This window comes from Chenopodium album, chromosome 4, assembly GCF_948465745.1.
Source record: "Chenopodium album chromosome 4, dcCheAlbu1.1, whole genome shotgun sequence".
Taxonomy (NCBI): domain Eukaryota; kingdom Viridiplantae; phylum Streptophyta; class Magnoliopsida; order Caryophyllales; family Amaranthaceae; genus Chenopodium; species Chenopodium album.
The window spans coordinates 9,867,375-9,885,304 of record NC_137837.1 but is presented as its reverse complement, the minus strand read 5'-3'; the positions used below and the strand labels follow the sequence as shown (position 1 = coordinate 9,885,304).

The 17,930-nt window shown below is 35.3% G+C and overlaps 3 protein-coding genes across 4 annotated transcripts; all 3 read left to right on the top strand.

The window, feature by feature from the left end:
* Nucleotides 1-370: 370 nt before the first annotated feature.
* Nucleotides 371-3,731, top strand: LOC145626639 (uncharacterized). 2 transcript variants are annotated; one of them, XM_081679109.1, is made up of 5 exons: nt 371-444; nt 496-741; nt 2,385-2,502; nt 2,590-2,821; nt 3,312-3,731. In XM_081679109.1, exons 2-5 carry the CDS (start codon nt 590-592, stop codon nt 3,338-3,340), a joined length of 531 nt encoding a protein of 176 aa, XP_081535235.1. In that variant the 5' UTR covers nt 371-444; nt 496-589; the 3' UTR covers nt 3,341-3,731. The 2 variants fall into 2 exon arrangements, with proteins under 2 accessions (XP_081535235.1, XP_081535234.1); XM_081679108.1 differs by lacking the exon at nt 371-444 and having other exon boundaries at nt 468-741.
* Nucleotides 3,732-6,633: 2,902 nt separating this feature from the next.
* On the top strand, nt 6,634-10,730 carry LOC145627616 (uncharacterized). The gene is made up of 2 exons (XM_081679981.1): nt 6,634-9,292; nt 10,132-10,730. Exons 1-2 carry the CDS (start codon nt 6,634-6,636, stop codon nt 10,728-10,730), a joined length of 3,258 nt encoding a protein of 1,085 aa, XP_081536107.1.
* Nucleotides 10,731-11,686: 956 nt separating this feature from the next.
* On the top strand, nt 11,687-13,579 carry LOC145626638 (uncharacterized). The gene is made up of 3 exons (XM_081679107.1): nt 11,687-11,815; nt 12,524-13,055; nt 13,148-13,579. The coding sequence occupies exons 1-3, from the start codon at nt 11,714-11,716 to the stop codon at nt 13,219-13,221; spliced, it is 708 nt and encodes a 235-aa protein (XP_081535233.1). The 5' UTR covers nt 11,687-11,713; the 3' UTR covers nt 13,222-13,579.
* The last annotated feature ends 4,351 nt before the right edge of the window (nt 13,580-17,930 follow it).

Sequence of the window (17,930 nt, the reverse complement as noted above, 5' to 3'; positions counted from 1 at the left end):
GAACCCGACTCGAACCCGATAATGACCCGGCCTGCTTATAACCCGTAAATAATTGACTTGAACCGAACCCGACTCGAACCCGAACAGGACCCTAACTCGTTCAAACCCGTAAAAACCCGAATGTAACCCGACCTGTTTTTCACCCGACCTGAATGTAACCCGACCTTTTATTGACCCGACCTAAACCCGACCCAAACCCGATAAGATGTATGACCCGACGTGACCCGACTCAAGCATGACCCAACCCGAAGCCGACCCGCATAGATCCCGACATTAACCCGTACTGACCCGACCCGAGATGACCCGACCCACACTAACCCGACCCAAACTCGACATATTTACCCGAATTGACAGCTCTCCCTATGATGCACAAAATATGGTCGGGTAGTAGTAATTTTTTTGGGTCAGGAAACTCTAATTTGCTTCTCAACTTTCCCTTCTTTTTTTTTTTCTCAAAAAAAAAAAAAAAAAAAAAAAAAAACTTTCCCTTCTTTTCTTCTTCTGGTAAATTTTAACTTCATTTTCTGGGTTGTAAACTCAACATCATCAAATTCACAAAAACCTTGGAAGCTGAGAGAAGAGAGAGAAAATGGGGAGGGAAGTAGCAGAGAGTTGTGTAGATAGTTTATTGATTGAAATGGTTTCATCTTACGCCGATCGTTTCTACGCCACCAAGCCTGAGCTCGCCGCTCGTCGTATCGAATCCATTGGCTACCAAGTTGGCCATCAACTTTCCGAGAGGTATTCGCTTTTTTCTCATTCTTTCAAACCCTAATTTCATTTCTGTTGGAATCGTTAGTTGTTGTGATGATGCGATCTGGTTGGATTTTTTGAAATTTAAGGGAATTTTGATCGTTTTTATGAATTTCTGACAAATTCGTGATTAGTGATAATTTTGGATTTTATTGAATTTGGATTAGAGATTGGTGGGTTATTGGGGATTTAGCTTGTTAGGGATTGGTTTTGTGAAATTGGTGGGAAATTTCTCACAATGTAGGAGATTTTTGATTAGTATTGGTAAATTTCTCACAATGTGGCAGATATTGTACTATAGTTTGCGTTGTCTTGAAAAATGGTGTAAATTGTGTTATGGCCACCATTTTCTCGGCTGCCAAACGAGTAAGATCCGTCACGCTAGAAGCTTGATGAGATAATTCGTAATTATTGAGTAGGTAATCATAGTAGCTATTCATGGATCTTTTAATGTACTCGTACGAATTAAATTACGAGCATTTTGATCAGTTACAAGAACTTCTCTGTCTGTATTCCACTTATGTGAGAAGCCTATACTAACTTCTATTGAGAGTATTGTTGAAATTTCTTTCATATTTTACTGATGATTAATCATCCGACTATACTTCATTTTAGAAGGGAAGTGATCTAAGTTTAGATACCGAGAAGCTTAACCATTGTAATGGTGTATGACCTATGTAAAGGGAGAGTTGTTAAATGCTCAGCAGGTTTTAGGGGGTGGGGTGTTTACAAATATGTTTGTACATTGCATGCTGTTGACCTGTAAAATGTAGACTTAAGAGATCGCAAGGATTGAGATAATTGTGAATGATGTTTGAAAATTGTGATGGGGTAGTTATTGGGAAAGATTATGTGAGTGTTATGCTTTGGCAAGTTTATTTCTTGATCTCATTTTATAAGCCTTGTTAATAAGACCTTGTAAGATCTATTAAAAGTCTTAATGCAACTTAGGGTGCTTATTCCTTTCCAAACCAGAAAAAATCCATGAACCTTTTCCTCTGAAGTCCGTTTCAAATTACTGGTTCAACTTAATGTTTCAACATATGGACTATGTTGCTCATAAGGGACTGAAATGTAAGAGAAGTTTAAGGTTAAAGTCAAAATTTCCTGCTTTATTTGAAGTGAAATACCAAGAGGTGAAATAACTGCTACTTCCAAATGTATTACCAGTTTACCGCATTGTAGTTTGTTCCACACCTCTACCTTAATTAGCAAATTAGCCCTAAAATCAACTTTAAAAGTTCATCTAGTTGGTTGATTGGGGGGAGGGGGAGGAGTGCTGCTCATCGTGATTCAGGTAGATAAATGCTGGAGTGACGAAAGGTGAGGGAGCAAGTAGGACCATTTTTTTCTGAGAAAAGGGAATGGGTTGGAAATTCATTCTATTTGTTTCCTTTATTTGATTCCATCCCATTTTTGATGTGTATAAGGCTTATAGCCAAATAGCCTCCTTAGTGAAGTGCACATTCTCAGTAAAATAAGGTTCAAGATTGATGTTTCATGTTAATTTGCTGTTAGTTACTGTTTGTTTTTTCAAATTTTGAGTTCAAATGCTTGTTTGCATTTAGTTACTGCTATAGTAAGTAGGAATTAGGAAGTTTCAGCTTGTTACATGAAGTTGTTTTTGTTAGGTATACCATGGATAGACCACGATTTGGTGACCATCTTGACGCAATCAAGTTCATCTGTAAGGATTTCTGGTCTGAAATCTTCAAGAAACAGATTGACAATTTGAAGACAAATCATAGAGTGAGTTCCTGCCAACTACAAAATGGTTTGATATTAATTAATTGAAGATTTATTGTCTCACAAGATTAGTATGTTATGTTTGGTTAGGGTACTTTTGTGCTGCAAGATAATCGATTCCGTTGGCTATCACACATATCTGTTGATCCGTCACCTGATAGCTCTGTTACGTCCCAAGATACATCTGAGGCTTCGGTGGAGAACAAAGCTGCACAGGCAGCAAGTATGCATCTCTACTTTCCATGTGGAATCATAAGGGGGGCACTTACAAACTTGGGAATACCTTGTGCTGTTTCAGCAGATATTTCTAACCTTCCTGCATGTGAGTGATCATTTTAAAGCTTGTGTGGCTTTTATTTTAATTCCTAATTTCATCTGAAAAGAGATACTTGGTGGCTATTTTCAGTTTTTAGTACATTATATGACTTTTTTGCAGTCGAGCTGCTATAAATGGCTCATTATCATAAATAATGCCTAAGTTGGATTTAGACATTTTGGGTGTCGGGTCTATTTTAAAGCGTGTTATATGGTCACTAGTCTTTGGTAGCATTCTTCAATATAGAGATCTTGAAATCCCTACAGTCAGAAATTAGACTCTGAATCAACTCTTCTCCTGCTGGTTCGACACTTTGACTGCAGCTAGTCTAATTGTTTACTTCTAGAGATATCTATATACAATCAATCACATCATGTTTTTCAGCAGATATCCTTTTTTGTTGTTTTGAATGTGTTATGCTTTTATGTTCCAAGTTTTCATTTTCATTTCTGTATCTTGCAACCTAAGCACCGGTCATATGTTGCTTCCTGAACAGGTTCATTTGTGATTCGGATTAAGGTTTAGAATGAAGTTTACAGCCAGTACTTTGTGGTGATGTTTCAAGAATCTCAGTCATGCAAATGAGCTACTTTGTCTTGGTTTCTTCTGATTGTGTGCAGCTTTGAAATCAAAGAGGATGCCCTGGTAGTTATTGCTTCCACTTTGAGGAGCCCCTGAGACCTTGACCGGTTACAGTTTTCCTCAGAAAATATGCATACAACAGATGTGACAAACTGGTTCTTTAGTTTGATTTTGATTCTAAAAATGTCCATCATTTTGTCTTATCTGGATAAACAATGTAGAACAGTATGTTACCTTACCCATTTTTTCACAAAAATATGATATGTTGACATCTGAAAAAACTGTGCTTGTAATTTCAATTGTGAAAGATATAGTGATCATTATCTTGTCTGTATCCTCTGTTTTTATTGTTTTCTCCCTTCTGTGCTGGTTAATTTAGGTGTTTTAACAATCATTAAGTTTGAAGAGAACAAAGTTTCAATCATTAGTTTAAATTTTAACTACAATCATGTAAAGTATATGCAATTCTGTTTTTTTTTTTTTTTTTTTTTTTTTTTTTTTTTTTTATTTATTTATTTATTTATTTATTTAGTTTTATTTTTTATGTTAACTTTGTTTAGAGCTTTCATTCAGCTATTGTATGGTATCTGTGCATTTATTTTTCTTTAATTGTTTTTGACAGTATTTTTTAGTTGGAAGAATGGAGGTTGTTAATCATAAGCCAAAAATAGGTGTTTGTATGCCTTGTTCTTTGGTGCACATATCTTGTTCCCATGCTACACCGCATGCCCCCTTGCATCATCCTACACCCCCAACATTTAGTCGTTTTGCTGTGTCCCAATCTCATACTTGGCATATTTTTTTTATGCATCGCTTAGCTTGTTTAGCAGAATTTATCGCTTGAAATGTAGATTTTTTGTTTAGGCTATTTATATATTAGTATTAAATATATGCTATTTATATATTTATAAAATTATGGGGAAAAAAAAATCTAAAACTATACAATGGACCTAATCCAACAACAAATTACACTAGGAGTGAAACATTTGGATTTAATACTAATATCAATTCAAAAAAAAAAAAAAAAAAAAGTACTCATATCAAACTCAAACTATTGCGAGCATTATTACATTCCTGGTTTTTCTTTTGGGTATTCCAAAATTACATTCTTCCTTTCCATTTTTAGTAAGTTTTTTTTTTTTTCCAAATATCCCAAATCAACTCTCTTTTTCTGTTGTATATTTAATGTTTTCTCACTCTTACTATCCTAATCCTACTCTTATTTTCTCTCTCCATCGTTTTTCTCAAGTTTGTACTTCCTATAACTAACCTAATGAATATGATTGGTTCTTAATTTTCAATTAGAAGCATGTTTTTTTTTTTTTTTTTTTTTTTTTTTTTTTTTTTGCAAAGGATTGATGATATGACATCATTAATCTATCTTTGTTTTACTCAAAGATATCATTTAATGTTTTGTATTTCCCATTGAAATATTTTATTGTTATTTGTCTTATTCTTTCCTCCGTAATTCCCGTGTAATTTTACAAACAAGAACCTAATTTAGGGAAGGAGGGAGTAACAAGTATAAGAAATGAAGTCGGATTCAGATTGATTGATCAAACTTCGTCTACGATAATGGTACTAGGAGCTGTTTGGCCTAGTTTCTGAAACTGTTTCTCAATCTAAGAAACAGAAATTGGGCCAAACAAGGGAAATCTAAGAAATAGAAACACTTTTATAAGAAGCCCAAAATAGCTTCTAGGATGGGTAGAATGAGAAGCACCAAATTGGAGCTTCTCTTAGCTGTTTCTCGGGGAGCCATTTCCCTCATTTAATGAAATTTTCATTTGGACAGAAACACCCCCAATATTTTACAAAAAGACTTCCAATATCCTATCTAATAAGAAAAAACCCATTTTCTCTCTCATCTCCTCTCTCATGAACATGTCTGAGCTCTCTCTCTCATCTCAAGAAACCCAACCCCACCGGCGAAACGTCACCGGCGATACGCAATCTGGTCCTCCGAGACCAACAAAGCCAGCTTTTTGTCCACCCAACCAAACTCATCAGCAATGCTTCATCCAACGTCATCATCACCGCCACCATCGTCACTCTTCGTCGTTGCGTCCTCCACCATGGTTTGTGTTTCCTCCTCTGCTACGTTAAATCTTTTCTTTGTCTAGCTCTTCTCCATTGATCCAGTCCAAGTAACATCTCTTTGTCTTTCTAAAGATTCAATTTGATTTGCATATGTTTGAAATTGTAGCCTTGGAGGGTTCCTTTGTTGAATTCAATAGTGCTATTTATAGATGATTAATTCAAATATTGATTGCGGTGATTGGGATATAATAATATACATTTGGAGACTGATGCAGAGTTGGTAATCAATGGAGTAAAGCAAAGGAATGTGGGTTTCTCTCTGATCTTTCATATCTATGATGGCATTAGGAAAAATAGCATGTTTTTCATTTCTTGTATTTTATCTCATGTGAGAAGGGCTAGCTTGTAATACGGTTGCGCATTGTATTGCTAGATGGAATACGTACAATTGTGATGAATATGTTTGTATCGGTTCTTTTCCCCAAAGCATTTCCACTTTGGCGCAAATTGACTTGATTTAATAAAAGTCCGACCACATTCTTTCAAAAAAAAAAAAAAAAAAAAAAAAATTACACTTACGAACTGTTCAAAATTTTAAATTGAATTTTTATAAACAATAATGTATAAGAAACTAATTGTATATCCCTCAATTAAAAAATAAACAACTAGCTTAATTTGTTTCAAAATTATAAAAAAAACTACTACAGGCCAAATAGGGAAAAATAGTTTCTATTTCTAAGAATCACTTCTAAATTTATTAGGCCAAACAATTCTGTTTCTAACAAGTGTTTCTCTAGAAATAGTTTCTGGAAAACTACTTCTAAGAAACAGAAGTTGTTTTCCAAAAGCTTGGCCAAACATACCCCTAGTCCCCTAATCTCAAACCCGATCCAATCAAACCCAACCTATTCCAAGCTCCACACCTCAGGTAAATTAAAAGTAGTACGGAAATACAAAAGAAATATTGACACGATTTACTAGTAGACGACGCTACGTTGTCATTTTTCAACAAATGCAACAACTGTGTCTGTGTTATTCCATTCTCCACTATTCCATTCTACCCCTGTTCTTCACATTTAACTAATTTTCTTTCCAGAAATTGCAAATTTCTTCATCCTTTTCCCCCAATTATCATGCCATTTTTGGTTAGAATTTCTCTTTCCTAGGGTTTCCATTTCTGCAATTTTTCATCATCAATGGAGGAGGAGCAATCATCCACAATTTCAGCCACTATGAAGGTCGCCAATGCCAGGTTAGTGATGAAAAAAATCAGCGAAACTTTTGATAATTCGAACTCAAATGTGTTTTCAATTCCTTCTCTTTCCGAACAATGGAGTGCTTTGCAGAGTTCCTTCTCCTTTGTAGAAGCTTCAATGGCGAGTCGTGAGAAGGAACTTGAGTCAAAGGAGAGAGAAATTTTTGATGTTTTTGAGAAAGTTGAGATGATGAAGGAGAAGGCTGAAGTGAAGAGGAGTGAGCTAGAATTATGGGAGAAATCGGTGAAAGAGAGGGTGGAAGAGGTGGAGAGGAGAGAGAAAGGGGTAAAACAGAGATATGAAGTGATTGAGTTGAAGAATAGGCAGATTCTTGAGAATCGGAAGAAGTTGGAAGGGTTGGAGAAGGAGATTGAGGAGCGTAGTAGGGTGTTGGAGGTGAGAGAGGAACAGTTGGCTGAACGGTGTAATTTGGATGAAGGGTTTCAGTTGAGGGAGAAGGAGATGATGGTGCGGGAGCAAGGGCTGGATTCGAGGGAAAGGCGAATTCGAGAGCGAATGCAGGAGTTGGAGTTGAAGGAGAAGGAGGTGAATGAGGGGGTGATGTTGAGGGAGAAGGGGGTGAAGGTGCGTGAGGAGGGGCTCGATTCGAGGGAAAGGCGAATTCGAGAGCGAATGGAGGAGTTGGAGTTGAAGGAGAAAGAGGTGAATGAGGGGGTGATGTTGAGGGAGAAGGAGGTGATGGAGCGTGAAGAGGGGCTGGATTTGAGGGAAAGGCGATTTCGAGAACGAATGGAGGAGTTGGAGTTGAAGGAGAAGGAGGTGAATGAGGGGGTTGAGTTGAGGGAGAAGGGGATGATGGATTCAAGGGAAAGGCGAATTCGAGAGCGAATGGAGGAGTTGGAGTTGAAGGAGAAGGAGGTGAATGAGGGGTTTTTGGTTTGTAGGAATGAGTTAGAGGTGAAGAAGAAGGAATTGATTGAAAGTCGTCGAGGGTTGGTGTTGCAACAGAGGAAGCTGAATGAGCAGTGTGATGAGTTGGAGATGAGAGCTAAGAGAATGGCGGAGGAGCGGAAGGTGTTAGAGTTGAAGGAGAAGGAGTTGATTGAGAGTTGTGAAAGGGTGGAGGTGATGAAGAGGGAGGTTCAGGAAAGGTGTGGAGCATTGGAAGTGAAGGAGAACGAATTCGAGGTGCGCCGAGGAAAGCTAGAGTCGAGAGAGAAGGATGTTGGTGAGTGTATTTTGGCAGTGAACAGGAAAGAGAGGATAGTGAATATGGATGCTCGAGCATTGAAGTTGAAAGAAAAGGAAATGAGTGAGAGTGCTCGAGCATTAGAGTTGAAGGAGAAGGAAATTGATGAGAGATGTAAAGGGATGGAGTTGATGAAGAAGGAAGTTGATGAAAGGTGTAAAGCAGTAGAGTTGAAAGAAAAGGAAATGAATGACAGGTTTCGAGAATTGGAGCTGCAAGAGAAACGAGTTACTGAGAGTCGAAAAGGGTTGGGGTTGATAGAGAAGGAAATTGATGAACGTTTCCGAGCAGTAGAGTTGAAAGAAAAGGAGCTGAGTAAAGGTGTTCGAGTGCTGGAAATGAAAGGGAAGCAGACAGATGAGAGCCATAAAGGCCTGAAACTGGTAGAGCAGGAGCTCAATGAGCGGACTCGAGCTTTAGAATTGAAGGAAAAGGAAATGAGTGAAGGTATACAAGCTCTGGAGTCGAGTAAGCAGCAATTGAATAGGCATCGTGATAGTCTGGAATCAAAAGAGAAAGAAGTTAATGAATACTTGAAGGTAGTGAAATTGGGAGAGAAGCAAATGAATGATAGTGTTGAAGCTCTAGAGCAGAAAGTAAAGCAAATAGAGGATTGTTGCAAGGGGATTGAGCTGAAACACCACCAAGCAGCGGAAGTCAGAGAGAAGCAGTTGAATAAAAATCTTGAAGTTCTAGAAATGAAATCGAAGGAAATAGAGGAATGCTTTAGAGTGATGAAGCTGGAGGAGAAGAAAATGAAAGAGTATTCACAAGGGGTGGATGCAAAAGAGAAGCAAGTTAATGAGCAATGTCAGGATTTGGAGTTGAAAGCAAAATTCATTGATGAGCGTTGCCAATGTTTGGAGTTGCAAGAGAAGCACATAGATGAGCGCTACCAAAGTTTAGAGTTGAAAGAGAAGCAGATCAATGAGCTCTGCAGGGCAATTGAGCTGAAAGAGAAACAACTGAATGAGGGCCTTCAAGCTCTTGAACCGAAAGAGAAACAACTGAACGAGGGCCTTCAAGCTCTTGAACTGAGAGAGAAGCACATCGATGAATGTTACCAAAAATTAGAGCTGAAGATAGCACAGATCAGTGAGCACAGTAAGATGGTTTTGCTGAGAGAGAAGCAACTAAATGAGCGCCTTCAGGCTCTTGAACCGAAAGAGAAGCACATTGATAAGCGTTGTGAAAAATTGGAATTGAAAGAAAAACAGATCAGTGAACAGTGTAGCATGGCTGAGCTGCAAGAGAAGCAATTGAATGAGGCTCTTCAGGCTTTTGAATTATTAGAGAGGCAAATAAATGAGAAATACAGGGAAATGGAGCTAAAAGAGAAGGAGGTCAATGACCGTTATGAAGCAATGGAGGAGAAAGAGAAGCAGATAAGTCAGTAACTCTCTTTTGATTTAGCATAGATGTATTAATTTATTATACTATATATGAAATAGTAGTAAATTTATAATATGTGTCATCATGGATAGATTGTAACTCTAGTGAAGTGGTAGTGGCACTACCACAAGGGGTGAAAGTAGTCAAAGCGCCCTGTTTTGTTGCTGATGCTATCTTTGAAATGGGTGTAGCCTTTAGTGAAAATTACTTGTTTTATGTTTGGCCTGTCTAGTAATATTCTTGGACTATGATAGTTCAAAAAAAGAAAACTAATTCTGTAACAGCAACAAATTTAATTTCAAACCAATACCATGTTCATTAGAGTTTGATATCAAAGATAGCCCAAATCATCTGTCTAGGTAGTTAAGCCAGTTGTTGGCTCTCTAAAGGAGTCTCTAATTTGTTTTCCAACTTCCAATGCATTCTAGACATCAATTTATTATGCTTAGCTCATGGGCAGTACTTTTGTTAGATACTTTGTACAGAATATTGAGGAATCTGTTCCTTCATATTAAATGATTTCTATGTATTAGCTGGTTAGCTACTTGTACCATTCTGAGCATTTTTCTGTACAATAGTACCCTTGGATATATTCAATTTGAAGATTGTATTTTTCTCTGTTCTGCATTCTTGCTTCCCTAAATATTTTGTGCTACTGAAAATGTATGAATGATATAATTTTTTGTACTTAGACTGCAGTTGTTGCCATCTTTTAGATCTCCTCTAATCTTAGTTTGCTCACATTATCTTTTGAATTTCAGTTTTCTATCCGATTCTTCTGAGAATCTAAATAGTCTCAGACCGAATCTTAATTTTGCTTCATGTTTACTTTTTAGGAAGCTCCACTTCAGTACAAGTTGAAACTAAAGAGCCTTTGCCGGAGACTTTAACAAGCTATGTTGCTTCATCATCCATTAGGTTGTCTGATGACAAAAAATTGCTATGCAAAAACATGGACATGAAAGGTGTAAGATCTTATATTGTTCAGCATGTCAAGGAGTATGATGTATCGGAGGATAAGCTTTTCGATTCTCTTTGTTTGGCATCAGATCCAGCAAAGCTTGTGTTAGATGTGATTCAAAGTTTTTATGAGTTGGAGTTGGAAGAGGTTCCAGTGAAAGATTTTACAAAAGGCTGTATATTTCTGTTAGTCCAGTTAATGAAACTGAGGGCTGATATATCCTCTCATGTGAAAGATGAAGCCAGAGAATTTGCTGACATCTGGAAGATGATGCTGAAGCAGGATAATATTTCTTTGGAGAATTTTGGCTTTTTACAGTATGTAGCCTCATACAAGCTAGCAGAGTTCTACCAGGTGGATGATCTCCTTTCACTTTTTGTAACCTTTTGCGATCAGAGGGAGGTTTATCAACCTGAGAAGAATTCATATTTATGCGATGCATTGGGACTGACAGTAAAGATTCCAGGTATTTGAAACTCTTATTTCTCTTAATACCCAAGTTTACTTTATTCATTAATACTTCGTATTTACCTTTTCTTCTGGTAAAAGAATCATGCAAGAAAATCAGTGTAATTACGCGTTTTGATATTGCTACTCCATAAATTTGTTGAAGTGGTTCAATATAATGGGTTTGTAAATTATTTACTGGCATGTCTCCACCATAGTAAGCCAAATTGTAATTCTAGTCTAGTTGATAAGTGGTACAAAGGACTTGCATATTATATATGTGGTATTTGCTATGACCTTCATATTGAAAAAAGAGTAGAGGAAAGATTGTTTCCGTGCCTTATGTACTGCAAAAACGTACACCATATAGACTAAATTAGTAAATTGTATGTCTACTCTTTTGAATTTATCAAATTTATTTGAGGCTTGAGAAAATAGTGATAAAATAAAAAATAAAGGACTTTGTACATAATAAGCTGTTGAACTTTTGTATATTCATCATTTTAGGATCTGCTTTAGTGAATTGTTCTCTTCTATGGAATAATATACTGGTTCATCGGTTCATCAACGTTCTCTCTTTATTATCATGCTATCTTCTGTAGCATGGGAGTACTTTCAAATCTTCAATTAAATTAGTAGTTAAGACAAATGCATCTGACTGGTGAACTGTAGCTGAAGGGGCTAATGCAGAGGAATTTCTAGCTCTAGGATCTTTGGTTCTCTATGATTCCTTGTATGCCTTATCAGTATGTTTGATATGAGCTGCTTTCCTTTTTTTGTGCTCTGGCCCTAGATGGTTTATTAGTGTTTTTTCCTGCTCGTCTGGAATAAAGTATGTTGGTAATATTGTCAATTGTCTTGTGAACGTGTCCTAGGTTATCTCATGTCGACTTTGTCTTAGGTTATTTGACTAGAGATCAAATTCTTTTGTTCATTATACAGACCTTGTCCAATCTCTTATTTTGAGAGATGAACAGCTGCAAGCAGTGCGGTATGTATGTGCACATAATATGGAAGATGCTTTCCCAATAGCTCCACTATTGAAAACCCATTTAGCGAACATCCACAAGAGAGTTAAGAAGATACTCAACAGTGGCAGCAGAACAGCTCAGGTACATTTATCATTAAAAAAAAAAAAAAACAAAAAAAAACTATAGGTAATCTTTTTATTTACTCATGCCAAACTTGGAACAACTCACTAATACATTTATGCAATAACAACAATTTACATGCTGTGTGTCTACTGTCTAGTATATTGTAGGTTCTCTTTACTGAAATCCAGCAGGTTGTGGTATAGTATCATTAGTAATCCTGTTGGTTTAGACATGATTTAGGTGTGTTTCCTCAAGCCATGTTAAGTATAATTGGGTAAAAAAAAAAAATTTACTATGCGTTTTTTTAGTGACCTTGTACTATGTCGTTTGTTCCTGATTCAAATTTCCTTCTGTACTGCATTTGTGCCATAATGGGTTGCTTAAATCCAGCCATAGTTTTTTTTTTTTTTTTTTTTTTTTTTTTTAATGCAAGTATATACTTCGTACATAATTTTATGATACCCTGCTGGATTGCATGGCTTACTCTTCAATTGAATACTACCCTATTAGTTTGAACATATGTACAGCTATAGTCACTTTGCATATTTTTCTGAGGCCTTGAGATTCAGTGAAGGGCCTGCCTATCTAAATGTCTGGAGACTTATGTCTGTTACACATGATTACATGAACATGTACACAACCCATGCAATGATGCAAAACCTCAAAACTAAACCTGTTTGCCATTCCCTTGGTACTTCTCTTTTCATGACTTGGACTCTTTTGCAGGATGATGCTTCTGATACAGAATTAACTGCCCTCAAAGAAGTTGTGAACTGTATTTCCTACTTCAAGCTCGATTCCCATCATTCCCCGGATTCTCTTGAATTGCGCATTGAGCAGTTGGAAGAGGAAAGGGTAAAACGAAAGACCAATGCATGTTCGTTTACAATAAAGAAGTGTTCAGACTTAGAAAAGACAGATGTAGAGGAGATGGAAACAAATAATCTAACTCTTCCCTCTGACTCCCTTACTGAGAAGAAACGCCCTGCAGTCTCTGTACAGTCTGCTGAACAAAAAAAGCGTCCTAGGGTAGTTTCTCGTCATGAGTTAACTCCTCATAATCCTATACTTCTTAGACAGCCTGCCAATATCTGGCCCAATGGATATCCTTTTTGGCAACATCGATATATGCCTGTTACTTGGCATAGCTATCATCTTCGTCCCGTGAATACCATGTCCAATGTTCCATATAATACAAGAACAGGTGGGTTAGTTTCTGGAAGTTACCCTGTTGGCATGCCTACATTGGTTTATAACGGTAAGGCAATCATCTATATTGCAGCTCTCACCCGCACTTTTGTTTCAGTGCTAGACCTCTTATCATTTCTTTGATTTACTCTATATTCACAGCTAGGAGTCAAAATCAGAGAACAGCACGAGACAGTGATTCCATTGCAGTGCAAGCAAACTTTTATAGGAGATAAGTTGAGCAGATGATTATTTTGTGCGTAGAAACCTGATCATGCTAACTAAATGCGATGATGTTTCAAGTACTTCGAATCTCTAGTCGTGCCAGATTATTGACCTTTCAAAGATACCAGATGTGCACAAATTTAGGTAAAGTAACAACCTGTGAATGTTAAAATGTGAATAACAAGTTCATACGTAGGCAGTAATTGAAATTTCTGAAGTCTGTTGAATTTGGTATCTGTATATGTTCCTCGTTAACAGAAGGCAACATGTGTAAATCCTTCATTAACTTTTTGTTTCTTGCTCGGATCGGACATTGTTTATTGTAATTATTGTTAACAGCCAGGTATGAAGGATTGTCAAAAGTTGCTGAACATTTCTCCTGGTAAGTGGTAAAATTTGTTGGAAGTTCCCTCCAGTTCTAAAACAGTAAGTGGTTCAGTAGCTCCCTTCGTTCGCCTGGAAATGCAACCTCACCCCTTCCCGCAATGTAAGATAGAAGAAATGGTACTAGCCTAATAGGTTAGATGTCCTTTTCAACAAGCATGTTCTTAGATTTTCTTTCGTTCTGCGCCTCTACAAGAGTTTGTGTTTTACCCTCCTAATAATCTCACTAATTGGTCTAATGGCTTAGCACATAGAGCAACAACATTGTAGCAAACTACTAACACAACCTGCGAGCATAATACTATGTTGAAACATGAGCATGTGTGTGTCCTTCGTCGAAATTCTTGATTGACTTCTACTGGACTGCCAAATACTACTATGAGATACATTAGCTTTGTTCTAGATTTTGACGAGTCATGTTGGTATTTTACCAAATTTGTTTAAGTTTATCTTTACATTAGGTTTCTTAATCTGGTTGTTCTCATGGTATTTTGGAGTTCTTTTGATTTAATTTTTCTTATTGTCTTGAAGGTTTGATAAACCTTGGACTTGGTTTCTATATTTTCATTCCTTGGCACTTTGAAGACGAAGTACTCGTACAACTTTAAGCGCTTACTGCTGCTATTCTATCATTACATGATGCATAAATATTTTTTTCTTGGCACTCTCTAGAATAGTACCATGTATAATTTTTAATGCTCATTATAGCTTTATTCATGTTAGTTGACCTCGAAACATTTTAGGACTAAGGCTTTGTTGTTGTTATTATTGACATTGTTGTATTCTTGTTCTATCATTACCAATTTGCCTGCGTAATAGTTTAGCTTACAACTTGACACATTCGAAAACCAGATAGCCAAATCCAGTGACACTAAAGGCATGAGAATATGATATCTTACTTAAGGTTTGTTCAATTCAGCTTAATTTCAATTCAGTTCAACTCCAATCAGTTCAGTTCATTTTAGTTCAATTTAGCTCCTGATTTCCTTCTCTCATAATTAATTCATTTTAGATTTATTCAGTTCAGCTCAATCAATTCAACTCAGTTCAGCAAATTGGAATATGCTTTTAATCAAAGTTTTCAAGCACTACGAGGACATTTATACGAACTCCAACAAAGCTAGTTCTTAGGCCTTTTCTCTGAGGAACTAGAAATTGAGGAAAGTAAGACATTTACAAATGCATCAAACCCCCCCCCCCCACTCTTTTTTTTTTTTAATTTTTTATTTTGTTGATAAGGGTTGAAAAATTAAATAAAAAATAATTTTAAAATATTAAAAAAAAAATTGTAGATTCCTTAAAACTAATACGAAGTAATAGGAAGTACAAAATATTTGAAATTAATGTCAAAAGTATATTAAAAAAAAACCATCAAAAAGTATACCCTTTTAATAGAATACTAGGTTAAAATCCCGTGCAATGCACGGTTGTTAAATATTTTTTACAATAACATTAATACTACATAAAGTATAAAAAAAATATTCATAAATATTTCATTTGAGTATATAAGGAATATGATTGTCAAAGTGGAAAGAAAATATCATACAGTATAAATAGTTTACTTTTAGATTTTGCCAAAAAAAAAAAAAAAAGAGAGAGAAGTAAAAAAGGCGGGAAAATTTTTCACAAGGTTATGACAAGTGTCATGGAAAGATTTGCTTTTAGTATAGGTTAATAGACTAGGTTAATCCCGTGCGATGCACGGTTTTATAATAAGAATTGAATTATAAATTTTTAACACATATTGAAAGAAAATTTTTACTTCCTCTGTTTTCCTAATTAATTTTTGATTAAATGTGAATATACAATTTCCAAAATTGCATAATTTTCATATTTAATTAGGAAATTTCAATTAAATTATATTATTAACTATTGTTAACAAATCATAAATAACTAAATAACATAATATTTGTAGAAAACAAAAATTTAAAAATTCAAATGGAATTCTATTTTTAAAGCAATGTTAAATAGGGTAGCTTGTAAAGGAATAATATGGCAACATCCATTCATTTTGGAGGGAAAAAATAAAATAAGAAAGTAACATGTATACAGTGATGACATTAGCGGTTGTTATTTTAGTATATATATAGATAGATAGATAGATATGCTCTTAATTTTTATTTTATTATTTTTTAGGCATATGCTTTTAATTTTAGTTACCTAACTAGGTTAAGTCCCGTGCCATGCACGGTAATTTTATAATACTTAACTTATCATTAGTTTAACACTATTATTTAATTATAAAAAATTATACCTAATTGCAAAATAGGATGAAAGTTCTGCAATTACCAAAAAAATTTAAAAAAAATTATCACACTAAAGAAAACAGAGAGAATAATATATGCACGACTAATAAAAATAACTATGAATTACATTACAAAGTTATAGATAGCAAATTATTATTGCATATTATTGTATAAAAAAATAATATCTTTGTTAGAATGCGTACAAATAAAATATACTTATCAAATAGGAAATGAAATATTATGCATTGTTTGTATTAAAAACTTCTCTAAGAAGCTTTGGCCAAAAAAATAAAAATTAAAAAAAAAAAACCTTTTGGAGGGAAAATTTTTAACCAGGAGATAACATGTGTCATTCCTGGTTTCGCCTTTAGTATAAAGTTATAAGATTACATGAAATACAAGCTCTAAATAAAAGGTCGGAGAGAGTATTAATTCTTTTTTCTTAAAAAAAATAAAAATTCTTTTTTCTCATTGTAATTTTTTAATAAATTATTTACCCAAATACTTTGATTACTCCACTTACCTCTTAATTATTTTATTTAAGTTAAATTGCCTAAAACTATATGCTAGTCAAAGTATAACACTTTATTAAAACACGGAGGAAATAAGTAAGATATTTATGAGTATTTTTCCGTTTTTCACTTTGGGGTAATGGGGTCAATTGTTGCCTAAGATTATTTTTTATTATTACTCCCTCCGTTCCCGATTGATAGTCACTTTTGCTAAAAAAAAATCACGGGAATTAAGGAGAAATAAAGAAAGTACATTGAAAAAATAAATTTACATTGGGTATGCAAAAAAATAGAGAGAGAAAATAATTAAAGTACATGGGAAAGTAAAATTTACATGGAAAACTTAAATTTGCATAAATATTTTTACAAATGTTAGAGAATTTTGGTAAAAAAAATTATACTCCCTCCGTTTTTAAATACTTTCTCCATTTCTCCATGCGCGGAGTATAAGGAGAAATTGGAAAAAGTAATAAAATATGGAGGTAGTGGGGTTGGTGGAAAATAAAAATTGGAAAAAGCAAAAGTAATGGAGAGAATTGGAGGATAGAGAATGTAGGTTGGATTCACTAGGTGAGAGAAACTAATTAAATATCGTACTCCCTCCGTTTCATTAGGGATGGCAATCCAATCCGGATTCGACCCTACTCCGGCCTGATTCGAGGTAAAAAAAATCCGCTCCGAGTCCGAGAAAAAAGTAATCAGAGTTTGACTCCGAGTCGGAGGAGGGTCGAAGTCGGTACCTACCAAAAATCCGAGAAAAAAATCCGACTCCGACAACTGTCCGACTCTGACGGATTGTCCGACTCCAATAGATAGTGGATTTTTGTGTGGGTCATGGTTGCAATTGGGTGTGGGTTGTAAAGGCCCAAATAGCCCAATTTCTCAAAGTATATTGAATAACGAAAACAAAACTCGGAGCCGGGTCGGATCGGAGTCGGATTTAGCCTCCGACTTCCTGTTGGGTCGGAGTCGGATTTAGCATAATCCACTCCGAGTCCAACCCGTTGCCATCCCTATATTTCATAATTTTAGTCCCATATACTATTTTGGGCGTTTTAAAATGATCCACCTATATTGAATCTATTCCTTTTTTTATTTTATTTTCCTAATTTGGTGTTACAATTTCTAATTCCATTAGTGGATTGATGACATGACAGTAATTAAATATTCTGATTGATCATTGATCACATTAAACAAGTATTGTAATTGATGCTTTCCAAATATAAAAAGATCAAAACATTTAATAAGATAGAACTAATTAAGCAATTTTTGTACTAAAATGTAAGATTTCAAATATTATTCATTCTCTTATTTTTTGTGATTGATTCTATATGGGACTAACAAAGTGAAACGGAGGGAGTATAAATTTTCCAGATAAGGAAATGGAGCAAGTATTTAAAAACGGCCGCAAATGAAATGTGGAGCAAGTATTTAAAAACGGAGGGAGTATTAATGATACTTTAAAAAGCAAATGTGACTAACATTTTGAGTTACGAGAAATGATAAAAGTGACTATCAATCGGGGACGGAGGGAGTATGAAATTGTCACCGGAATGAATTTAATTTTATCAAATTTCC